At 40.8% G+C, this 12,881-nt stretch overlaps 1 protein-coding gene across 1 annotated transcript in view; it reads right to left on the bottom strand.

The window, feature by feature from the left end:
• Positions 1–756: 756 nt before the first annotated feature.
• Positions 757–12,881, bottom strand: part of LOC136883159 (cytochrome P450 4V2) — a 28,124-nt gene continuing 15,999 nt past the window's right edge. Inside the window, exon 2 of the mRNA XM_067155339.2 lies at positions 757–1,357. Within this exon, the coding sequence (XP_067011440.2) occupies positions 950–1,357 (408 nt within the window). The 3' untranslated portion in view covers positions 757–949. The remainder of the gene's footprint in view (positions 1,358–12,881) is intronic.

Genomic DNA, 12,881 nt, shown 5'->3' with positions numbered 1-12,881 from the left:
ACCGGCCAATCAATCTCCAGTAAAAATTTAAACCGAGATAATACCCGTTATCCGAGATAATGTCGTTGGTGAATACGAACTTAACTGTTATCTCGGTTTACGTAGCGTAAAAGGTTTTTCTCGCGTTGGTAAAAAATTAAATGGCGTGTGGCTTTTAGTGCCGGGAGTGTCAGAGGAAAAGTTCAGCTCGCCAGATGCAGCTCTTTTGATTTGACTCCCGTAGGCGACCTGCACGTCGTAATGAGGATGAAATGATAATGAACACGACACATACACCCACCTCCAGTGTCAGCGGAATTAACCAATTCCCTGCCGGGAATCGAACCCAGGACCCCTGTGACCAAAGGCCAGCACGCTAACCATTAAGCCATGGAGCCGGACACTCGCGTTGGTGCATACGGGCCTAAGAAGGAGGCCCAAACAGATCATTTCCAAAGAGGAGAGAGAGACGAGAAGCGAAAGAATGAAGAGGTTCTGGGGAGAGAAGAAAGGCTAAGAAGCCTTCACCGAGCTCGATAGCTGCAGTCGCTTAAGTGCGGCCAGTATCCAGTAATCGGGAGATAGTGGGTTCGAATCCCACTGTCGGCAGCCTTGAAGATGGTTTTCCGTAGTTTCCGTTTTCACACCAGGCAAATGCCGGGGCTGTACCATAATTAAGGCCACGGCCGCTTCCTTCCAACTCCTAGGCCTTTCCTATCCCATCGTTGCCATAAGACCCATCTGTGGCAGTGCGACGTAAAGCAAATAGCAAAAAAAAGAAGCCTTCATTTTTATGCGATCCATAGATGGCCAAATTCCGAAACAATATACAAAAACATAACATGATTACTATTGGAGGAATAGTAAGTTACATGTTTAAAAATATCAGTCGTAATAAGAAAGGAGTTGCATAACGCAGTCGATTCAGTCTTTTGCCGAAGTCGCTGGTGAGTTCGATGTTAACGTAGATCTAACGCGGTATCATTCTAATTTTAAATCCACCGACAGGTTTCAGCACCAGTCCAATACGCATCTCGTTGAGCGCATCTTGCGTGACGGCGGCCAGTATCTTGTAGTTCCTCAGGAGGGTAGCCAGCACTGTTTTTAAAAGCAGGGCGGGGTATTTGCTCCCTATGCTCATCTGTGGTCCTGCGCCGTACGGGAGGTAGCAATAGGGGTGGCGTCCTTGAGAACGTTCGGGGAGGAAGCGGTCTGGGTCGAAGCGTCCTGCGTCCGGCCAGTGTCTGGGGTCACGATGTGTGAAGTAGTTGAGGATGTCCGCCTGACAACCAGCTGGTAAGGTACAAGTGCTGAGTTTGAGGTCTTCTTTCACTTCAGGGGCGATGTAGCTCACGACCGGGAAGAATCTCATCGTCTCCTGCGAAAACAGAAATAACAATTTAATAAGAAAAATCACCTGCAATAAACAAGCATTGCACATGAGAACAAAATACAGTAGAACCTCTGTTACCTTAAATACAGTCACCACCAAAAAAAAAAAAGAAACACTACGTATTTCAGACAAAATTTTATGTTAGTCCATTTGAGACCTAGTAAAAATCAAATACTTTATAACAATATGACATTGTATTTTAAATTAAATAGCCCAGTTGAAAAGTTCCAGCTCAATAACTGAGAAACATATTGATCGTGACAATCACAACAGTCCACCAACACGGATTTGGAAATGTCGAAACCTGGAGCTCTGAGAGTTTCGTATACAGTCCATTTGTCCACATGTTTTCAACACGTTTCCATTGCATCAGTAACGAGTATTCCTCCCTCTAGCCGCAATTACAGCTGCGATTTGATCAGGCATGCTCAGGATGCAGCCTGGAGTTCTCTTGTAGTATGAAATGCTATTTTGCCTGGGGCGCAGCCCGAAGTTGAGCCAGTGTGTCAGGGGAACGACTCCTAGCACGTCTCCCAAGCATATCCCAGATATTCTTTATCGGGTTTAGGTCTGGACTACGAGCAGGCCACATCATGCGCTCAATTCCGACATCATCCAGGTACTCACGTACACAAACGGTAACGTGTGGGCGAGGATTGTCATGCCGATGACAGGCGTAAAAGGTACCATGTGGTCCGCTGAAATCTCCTCGATGAATCGGTGGGCTGTCAGACTTCCATCTCAACGAACACAAGCTCCGTACGCGCATCACTGGTAATCCCAGCTCAGACTATCACAGATCCTTACAGAGAAAGTACAGGGTGAATAACGTTCCCCGGGCCTTTACCATACTCTTTCCCTTCCATCCGGTGCCCTCAAACAGATTCTGGATTCATCCGTGAACAGCATTGAGCTCCACTGTTCCACAATCCAGTTTCGATGGGCCTTGGCGAATTACATCCGAGAGGCGCAGTGCTCACGTGCTCCTGTAGTAAACCTCTTGGACTTTAAATCCACTTCATACAACCTCCTTCTTACTGTCCGTTCGTTCGCTAATGTTCGTGCCCCGTACTTGCTGCAAACGATTTCTAGCCTCCACAGTTGCTGTGTGTCGATCACAAAAGTTTTTCATTACGAGAAAGCGATCATAGCACTCAATAGTGTTTCGCCTACGACCAGAAAAGGGCCTCCTGGTGTAGGTATTGTCCTCTCTGTACCTGTTAACAGTTCTTTACGCGTTAGAACAAGACGTGCCTAAAACGTCTGCTACATAACGTATACTGTATTAAGCCCATCCTCCACTAATGCCACGACCCTTGCTGCGTTTCCAGGTGAAAGAGCCATTATGACCTGACTTAGAAGCGAGACTAAAGGGCCCCATACACGCGCAGACTTAGTCGGAGGTAAGTCTGCGCAAACCAGTCTCTTCAGACATGTCTCTGTGTGTATGGCCGATAAGTTTGCCGACAAAAAGTCTGCAGGCAAGTCTCTGACATTCTGGCGCTGCTTGAATTCAGCCGGAGACTTTGCGACGAAAGCGCTATCTCAGAGTTGCGGCAATAAATGTAAACGTGGTAACCTACAAATATGAAAACTGAAATATTTATTGCGCGTATTTTTCGTGCAGAGCGCTACATTATGTCCAAATAACAACTCATATTCTATACCTACTATCTAATTAATTTCAATCCGCATATATATATTTCAACCATCCAAAGCGCGAAATCTTAAACAGAAAACAGCTGAGCGCGTCGTATTCAACTTCCTCGGTAAATAATCATTTAGTCTGAGCGTGTGTGTGCAACTGCATATTTCAGACTTACCTCCCGAAGGCAAGTCTGTGCAGGTAAGTATTCCAGAAGTCTGCGCGTGTATGGGGCCCTTAACAGTTGTAGAAACCCGTAATGTCCACCAAAGCACGCGGCACGAGAATTCACAGCAATAACCCTTAAGACAGCTGTTTGTGGTTATTCTTATCCAAAGGCGGGAAACGGCAATATAGGTGTTGTGATTGTCACGATCAGTAATGTTTATCAATTATTGCGTTGACACTTGTCAGATGGGCTAATTAACTTATGATCTGCCACATTTTTGTAATATCATAACATTTTTTTTATACAAGGTTTCAAATGGACTAACATTAAATTTTGTCTGGAATACGTAGTGTTTCGCTTCTCGTTTTTGCCGGAGAGTGTCCTTTTAACCGAAATACCGTTTATCCGAAGCGAACTAAGCCTGTTTTAGTCATTAGCTAAAATAAAGCTGGGGTGTTCGTGTATTTAAGAAGAAGTTTTGGAGTCAGGAGATACTGGGACATTGCTGGAGTTCGCCAGCGTGTGGAACAAGATTACTATCGATGCCTGGAGCTTGGAGTCTTCGAGTGTGTCTGGCACTCAATGAGGCGGCATGAATTTAGGCGCATGGTGGGCATTTTGAGCACTTCTTGTATTACAATGTGGAGTTTGAATGATATGCTATCTTTTTGACTACGTATTTGGCAATTAACTACACAAATAAATAAATAAATAAATAAATAAATAAATAAATAAATAAATAAATAAATAAATAAATAATGATAACAGTACTCAACTATAAAACAAATCATCACTCAGCTCTACTGGAACCAAACAGCTTAGAGACAATTGAGGACATAGCTATAGTACTAGTTGTTCTGTATTAACCTTGGTACTACTAGTCACGTAAGACTATACAGTACACTGAAAAGCAAATATCGCCGCCCTATTCTCCTTTTTTTTTTATAATGCCTCATCATTGCTGCCAACTACTGAAATCACGAAACATAACCATCAAGAAACTAACCTCAATGTAAGTATCGATAATGGAGGTTCCCTTACCCAAATAAATGATCGATCAAGATATTCATAATGAATGGAGCAAGACCGACTACAATATATCAGACCTTAATGTTACTATCGATTGGGAGGAAAATGGCGACTTCGTGGGCGAGCGTTTGAGACATGTGGTTGGTTCATATCTGTGTTTACATTCTGCTATAGAGTGCTATATTGATCGAGTTATTGAAGTATAAAGTATATGTTTGGTAAAATAGTAATCTATAACGGTTTATTAGTTTGGTGTTTTGTTAGTTTATATGATGGTATTTTAAATGTATAATAATGTTTATGATTGCCGTGCTGTAACATAACAAAAATGGGTCGTTCCTGCTGCGTTCGTGGTTGTAGATCTACTTATACCGTTGCTGAAGCTTTTAAATTCCCTGAAGATAAATCTCTACAGGAGAAATGGATAAGGAATATTCACCGGGAAAATTTGGAAATCAGATACCAAACTATCGTAGGCTATGTGTGTAACCAAAATTTTTGGTTAGGGAAGATCTCTTTTCAACCGATAATGGTGAGCCTATTCGTTTTTGTTTTCTCATTCAGTCGGAGTAATTTCATGTAAGTTGACGATAAGTATTAGTTTCTATGTAGAATATACGTGTGTGAGTGTATTTATATGGGTCAGTGGTCACTAGGATCTGTAATTATACGCAGTCATGTGAGAATATGTTTGTTTTGATCGTGTTGAGAACCGGATTTAAATTAAGAGAGAAGTGAATTTGGAACATACATCGTGAATATTTCTACAAAACAGTAGTGTGCATATGTCATCTGAGAGTAGTCCGACTCGTTGGCTGAATAGTCAGCGTACTGGCCTTCGGTTCAGAGGGTCCCGGGTTCGATTCCCGGCCGGGTCGGGGATTTTAACCTACATTGGTTAATTCCAATGGCCCGGGGACTGGGTGTTTGTGCTGTCCCCAACATCCCTGCAACTCACACACCACACATAACACTATCCTCCACCACAATAACACGCAGTTACCTACACACGGCAGATGCCGCCCACCCTCATCGGAGGGTCTGCCTTACAAGGGCTGCACTCGGCTAGAAATAGCCACACGAAATTATTATTATTATCTGAGAGTAAGTCTGAGATTAGGGAATACTACTTTTTTTCTAATTCTAAATGGTGGACCTATTCGTATTCCTCGAAAAAATTAATTTCGATAGATGATAATTGATATGGTGATGTTCCTTCAGTATCTATGCGCTTCAAAGTGTCGTGTGATTTTGATGGAATTGTATTTTGAAAGAATCTGTGCTTTCCTGCGGGAACATTTGGCTAGATCTTGGTGAATAACAAAACTTATAGTGTGACAGATGGAGCAATCTGTACATTGTTACACAGAAGAAATAGTGACTTGCAGGGATGATTGTGGTGGTGATTATTGTTTTAAGAGGAAGTACAACTAGGCAACCATCCTCTATACAACATTAATCAGAGAGAAAGAATGGAAGGCGTCCGACACTTCGAAAAATGAAGGTATCGGCTGAAGGAAGACAAGGGCCACGAAGGGCATGAAAATGAAAGACTCCCTAGGCCTCCATACGTAATATCGTCGGGGTCTGAAAAGAACAAGTGTTGACCAAGGGAGGTCGGATAGGATAGATGAAAGTGAGGAGCCTGGCACAAGTAAGTGGAAGCAATGCCAGGACTCAGCTGAGGGCCCCGTGGTCGCTAACCCACGCTCCAAAGTTCAGAGCCCCTGGGACCCCTTTTAGTCGCCTCTTACAACCCCCACCCACAGGGGGGACTTGCAGGGATTAGCTTCGTTTGTAACTCAGGGGTTTTATTGTACCAATACCTTCCGATTCATGCTATGGATATCTGTTATCAAGCAATCTACACCAAATTGAAGCTCGTCCATGTATGTTAAAGACATCATTGTTTAGAGTCAATAGAGTTGTTTTACTCATGTTCTTAAATGGGGAAAATCCTATTATATCTTTAGTGTCTGAACACTTCATTGCAAAGTTTTCCATCATGGTTGGAAGTGCTACTACGGTATATCATATGTAAACATATACCGTCTTACTAATAAACGGTGTATAACTTTTATACAAGGTTTATACACCGTTTATGTGAAATTCGTTACTAATAAACCGTGTATAAGCCTCCTGTGTATACATCTGTTATAGTTATTCATTGGATTGCTTATACAGACCAGGACCCTTGTATAAGCGTTGTATAGCAGCGAGTACTGGAAAAAGAAACGAGTGAGCAGTTTATTTTCGTGGTATTTATTGTCTACATTAATATAATCGAGGTGAAATATTCGCCTTTTCCATTTAACATTGAAAGAATGGACGATAACGTTGATGATCTTCACGATATTTTAAACATAGAAGACATACACCGTTCAGAGGTTATGGACGCTAGACATCTTCGTAAAGTAAAACATTTTAAAGAGACGGAATGGCAATGAATAACTATAAAATAAAATATGGTTGGGCGTATTTTTGTGTAATAATGTGTTACTGATTAATAGACTTTTGATATTGCGAGTTTATTATACATTATCTGACCCTACAAAGATCTTTCTCAAAATTGAGTACCTATAAAATGGGACATATACCTCGAGATAAAAAATGGCATAACTTGAAAGCCATACGTAACATGATTTCCATACTTTGTAGTTGAATTCGCAGAAATATGATGTACAAACGCCTAATAGAAACTTTTTTGATCATACCTTTCGTTTAGCTACAAAACAGGTTTTCCTTTCTCCTGAAAAGTAAGGATTTTGGAATGTGTACCCTTTTCAACTCGCCGATTCAATTACATTTGCTTGCGTTTTCCGTACTATCCCAGTTAGGAGCTATTGCTCTTTTCTTAAGCCTCCCCATTTCTTTTTCTGGCTTTCATTACACAAGCAAGCTGAAGAAATGTTGATATTGGTATAAGCCAATTTCCAGCTGTCTCACTTAGTATTACAACTGCCTTTTCGATATGCCGTGCTACTGTGCGACTTTCCGGAAAGTTTTGCTCGTAGATAACCACCAGAAGCGACCGTAAAGGCGGCGTACGTGCGAAATACGTCAGTGAACTGCAGGAAGAGGTTCCTACGCCTTGGAACGAGTTTATACGTGCTGTATAGTAATACAATGCGTATACCTCGTTTATTAGTAAGAAAATTGTAAAACGCTTATACAGGGTTTATTCACTGTTTAACTAAACAAGAGTTAAACAACTGTATAAGGACTTTTTATTAGTAAGACGGATGATTTAAGAGTTTCCAGTAAGGAAGGCTAAACATCACCGGGTCTGTTCATTGGGCTGGCATAATAATTGCGGGTGTACTTCATTTCCATCGAGTGCTGAACATTAGAAATTGTCCACCACTTCGAAACTAAGGCAACACGTTATGTTTCATGTAGTTCTTATGAGAGTGAATAAATTGAGGAATTTCGCACCTTAAATTATTTTTAAACATTCAAAATTATGTTATAAATATCATTTTTAAAGTTTTATAATATATTTCCATCTATCCAGCAAAGTGTAACTTAAGAGAAAACGTTATTTGACTAAGTAAAATTTGGAAATAATCAGCTTGTTGTTCTCTTTTGCTGTGGGGCTGTCCATCTAGTCTTGCAGAATATGTGTGATTCTAGTTGATTACATGTGATGAGTAGTTGTTCGCGAAGCGTTTTCATAGGTGTAGCAGTGATTTTCCCTATGATGTTACATTTATCATGTTAAATTACCACCGTTTGCAAAATATGTACGTGATCTTTTCGTAATTTCTGGCGGATTGAACCAGATATTGTGTAGCTCTTTCAGTGGTATCAACACAAGTAATTTAATGTCACGCCGGGCTGAGTGGCTCAGACGGTTGAAGCTCTGGCCTTCTGACCCTAAGTTGGCGGGTTTGATCCCGGCTCAGTCCTGTAGTAGTTGAAGGTGCTCAAATGCGTCAGCCTCGTGTCAGTAAATTTACTGGCAGGTAAAACAACTCCTGCGGCACTAAATTCCGACATCTTCGAAAATCCTGAGTTGGTTTATCGTCGAAATGAAGTTATTGCGTGCTACTCTAACCTTCATCAGACGGCAGCTACTGCGCCCACGATGTCCACCATCTTGGTTTTGATATTGCGGTCTGATATATTGTAGTCGGTCTTGAATGGAGATGGAGAATTAAGGAAATACACGCTGTTCCTCACCCTCACTTAAGTTATTGTTATATCTTTCTGCCTTTATTCTGGTATACGCATTACTAAAGCCGACTTCTTCGGTGTTTCTCTGGTGTAAATAATGCAGCTCCCTTCTTGAAATTTGCTATTACTTACCACGCTGTAATAATACAAACAAACAAATATGTTTCATGAACATATGCCGTAAGTCAATAAAAATACACAAAGACTAATAAGGGCCGAATTCATAGTCAGCACTTATACATAAGTGCAACCCTTAAGTAATAAGGGATCACTTAGAATAAGTATTCACTTATATGAGTTTCCATTTCATAGACAGCACTTAAGGCCGGTCTCCACTGATTAACATTTAACAACAACATGTTTAATGTTAAGAGTGTTAAATGTTAACTGGTGCCACCATCAACATGTTCAATGTTAAATGTTGAATACTGTTTCATTTAACATTGTGTCCACACTTAATAAACATTTTAAACTTGACTTTCTTTGTTTATATATAGGCTCTAAATAGTTCATCATAACAATTTGTGGTTATACATTTAGGTGGTGTCTAGTATTTTCAAATAAGGACAATGGACTATGATAAAGAGGATTTCGCCCTTATTGCCACTGTTGCTTCTTGTTATGACTTAGAAATGCAGTTTTATTAGACACATTTCCTCCCCTCATCCTTCTCATTGCTTCAAAAGCAAACCAGTTTGAAGTATAAACTTCGTCCGCTCCCGCACCTAACTTATGATTTTTTTTTCAATACTCGACTGTACTGGGAGCGGAGGGACGCTAGGTTTTTTATCAATGCACTCGCGGGAACAATTAAGGATAATTTAGAATTCCTGTAAAATGTCGGTTTTCTTCATGCATTCCTTTTATGAGACATCTCACAAACAAGGCCTTTCTATTATATCATTAATTAAGTCCAAAGTAATCTTGCTCCACTCCATTTCTGACTAGCGGGCGTGTTGGCCGTGCGTGTAGAGTCGCGCGGCTGTGAGCTTGGATCCGGGAGATAGTAGGTTCGAATCCCACTATCGGCAGCCCTGAAAATGGTTTTCCGTGGCTTCCCATGTTCACACCATTCAAATGCTGGGTCTGTACCTTAATTAAGGCCACGGCCGCTTCCTTCCAACTCCTAGGCCTTTCCTATCCCATCGTCGCCATAAGACCTATCTGTGTCGGTGCGACGTAAAGCCCCTAGCATTCCTGGCTATAAATTTTAGTATAGTGCACAGAGAACGACACACGTGCGCGTACTGTATTTGTAGCTTATAACAAAGAGAATGAGTGTTGCGGAGTGTTGTAACTATAATCCTACTTCACGAGAAGCACGTCGTTTGCATCGTTTGGCTATCTGTTGACATGGAACCGGAAAGGAAGTTGCCGAAGCTGTGCCAACATCTCACGAATAACGAATTGACTTAACATGTTTTCCACTTGGAGCGGAAAACACGCCAACATGTTAAAAGTGTTCACCTCAACATTCTGAGTTAACATGCAAACTCAATTGGAAGACACAATCACAATATACATGTCAATTGTAACATGTTAAATTTAACATGTTGGTGTTAAATGTTAATGCGTGGAGACCGGCCTTAAAAGAGCACACTCACTGATACAGTAAGTATCACTGGAGATCTGACGATGCTGTATATTATGCCCATGCTTCCTGGATCGTGTAGTTCTGGCTACCGAATAGTGGGATGATCTATTGTGATTTGTTTTCGAAGGACATCGCACGATCACGTGCGTAATATTTGAGGTTAAAAGATCGTCTATATTATATTTGGTTATCAGAATGGATAAAACAGCGAGCTGAGACGACACCTGCAAGAACTTGCGCATAATATAGAACAAGTAGACCGACGCAGTTTCTCATCAGAATATGAATGACGTGGGAAAAACTTGTTGTGGACAATGCAAACTACGAAAATGCCCAGAGTCTAATTTTCTTCTTAATATGTTTATAGTTATACAGGTACTCGAACCTATACGAATATTCATCGAAATGTAGAATATCTAGCCTTACAACGCTTTTAATGATTTGACAAGTATATCCGTAGCCGTTATGTTGTAATAGGCCTAATTACTTCCCCAATAAAATGCAAATAGTATGTTTTGATGTGTGATGCCATAATTTCAGAAACTTCTGATATAATCCGGCAAACGATTCGTTGACTAACCTCATATAATTAGCACAGATCAACCTTAAAATAAATGGTGGTAGTGCAACACGTTCTTTTTTCTTATAACTCAGTACAGTTCTTTACTATTCCGTAGGCCTACAGTCTTCATAACTTATCAACTTGTAACACGTTTCCAATTAAGTGAAATACCGGTAATGATGATGGTGATGATAATAATAATAACAACGACCTGAAATTAAGAGGTGGCATACAATCTCAAAACAATATCTTCATTGATGGTGAGATAGTGATTCCTCTAGAGGTTATGTTCACTCTCTCAATCAAAGGAACAAGAATTTCGTAACTCTCACTTTACTAAAACGAAACCTTCATTAAATTGTTGATCACATTACATTTCGACAGGATTATCCATCTCTACTGTGTGCACGGAAAGCATTCTGTGAATGAAATGCAACATATTCAGCAGAATCATTATCCTCCATCTTGCTGCAACATACGTGAGACACTTAAGTGTGTGTGGGAGGTCCACTTATAGCAATAAGTGGGACACTTAAGTAGGTACTAAAAAAAGTAATATGAAATGAAACCTGACTTATAAGGGGCACTTATATATAAGTGCTGTCTATGAATTCGGCCCTAAGCCTGCAAACCGACCCAAGGTCGTGACAACATTAGACGTTGATCATATCGATTCCCAGCCACGTGATGAGTTATGTCATTATCCAGGAAAACGATGTTTTACAAAGTTGTCTTCTGAAGGGGAGGCCAGTGGTTTGCAACAGTTAGGTTCAGTGTATGGTCCTTTTCCAAAGAAAAAACCTAGACAAATATACTGTATTTTGAAGAAAAAGAAAACTTGTGAATTATTGCGTATTTCGAGGATACTTAAATATCACAACCTGGTCATCAATGAAACACACGTCTAGATGGCTCATCAGTAAACGTTAACTCTACGTAATTAAAGTCTTTGTCGAACGTGAAAGGACAATCAAGGATAAAATGAATGAACTAAACAAGTTCTATTTCCAGGAATTCATGCAGCGAATATCAAATAATCAAAAACCGCAGTGATCGCATTTCTAAAGGCGCGCGTGTTACAAGTAGATGAGAATTCTTTCGAAGCGAATTCATTTTGATTCTATCGTTTTACGTCGCACCGACACAGATAGGCCTTATAGCGAAAGTCTAGGAAATCGGAAAGGCCTAGAAGTGGGAAGGAAGCAGCCGCGGCCTTAATTAAGGTACAGCCCCGGCATTTGCTTGGTGTGAAAATGGGAAGCCACGGAAAACCATCTACAGGGCTACCGACAGTGGGGTTCGAACCCACTATCTCACGGCTGCACGACACGACCAACTCGCCCGGATGTTTAAAAAAAAAGTTCATTAATTAGTCGCAAAATCACAACCTACATAACGGAAAGACAAGTTAAAGAAAATATACAACAAGATCAAGTGATTCAGGCATTTAAAAATGACTACAATTTATTCATGAAGAACTTTAATGAGATTCAGATATACAACGAGGACGAATGTGGCTTTAATAAAAAAAATGGCAATGGGGAGAACTCTGGAGGTTAAAGGCACATCTGGTGTAAGAGGTGTTGTACAGACAAAGGGCGCAGCTACCCACTCAAACACCATGAAGCCTAAAGTGTCAAAATCGGGAAAATTAATGCCCAAGTTATTTTTCGTTTTATATGAGCCCTCTGGTATAAATAGAAGAATTGGAAAAAAAAACCCATGGTGCAGTAGCCCCAAAGGGCCATGGTCTACCAAGCGACCGCTGCTCAGTCCGAAGGCCTGCAGATTACGAAGTGTCCTGTGGTCAGCACAACGAATCTTCTCTGCCATTATTCTTTCTAGACCGGAGCCGCTATCTCACCGTCAGATAGCTCCTCAATTGTAATCACGTAGGCTAAGTGGATCTCGAACCAGCCCTCAGATCCAGGTAAAATTCCTGAACTGGTCGGGAATCGAGCTCGAGGCCTCCGAGTAAAAGGCAGGTACGCTGCCGCTGCACCGCGGGATCGGCATTGGGGAAAAATATTTTAAATTTTTAAATTTTAATTGTAATTCGTCAGGAAAGATACGAAAACGTTGTTCATGTCATTTTTGAAAGAAGCATTCCTTCGTTATTCAAGTGCACGAAACTTACTTCTTCCGAACTCTTATTATGGAGCCCACAGTGAAAGAGAAAATGTATAAAAAATGATCAAGGAAGAACATTACTATCTCGGAAAGCTAACAATTAAGATAATACCTGCCAAAACTACGTATGAAGTTCAACCTCTAGACGGATATTCTGATACATGATACGTCAACGATCACATAACGTTGATTTTGATCAGGCAG

This window comes from Anabrus simplex, chromosome 11 (genome assembly GCF_040414725.1).
Source record: "Anabrus simplex isolate iqAnaSimp1 chromosome 11, ASM4041472v1, whole genome shotgun sequence".
Lineage (NCBI taxonomy): Eukaryota > Metazoa > Arthropoda > Insecta > Orthoptera > Tettigoniidae > Anabrus > Anabrus simplex.
The sequence above is the reverse complement of the archived record's forward strand: the minus strand, read 5'-3'. Positions and strand labels throughout refer to the sequence as shown.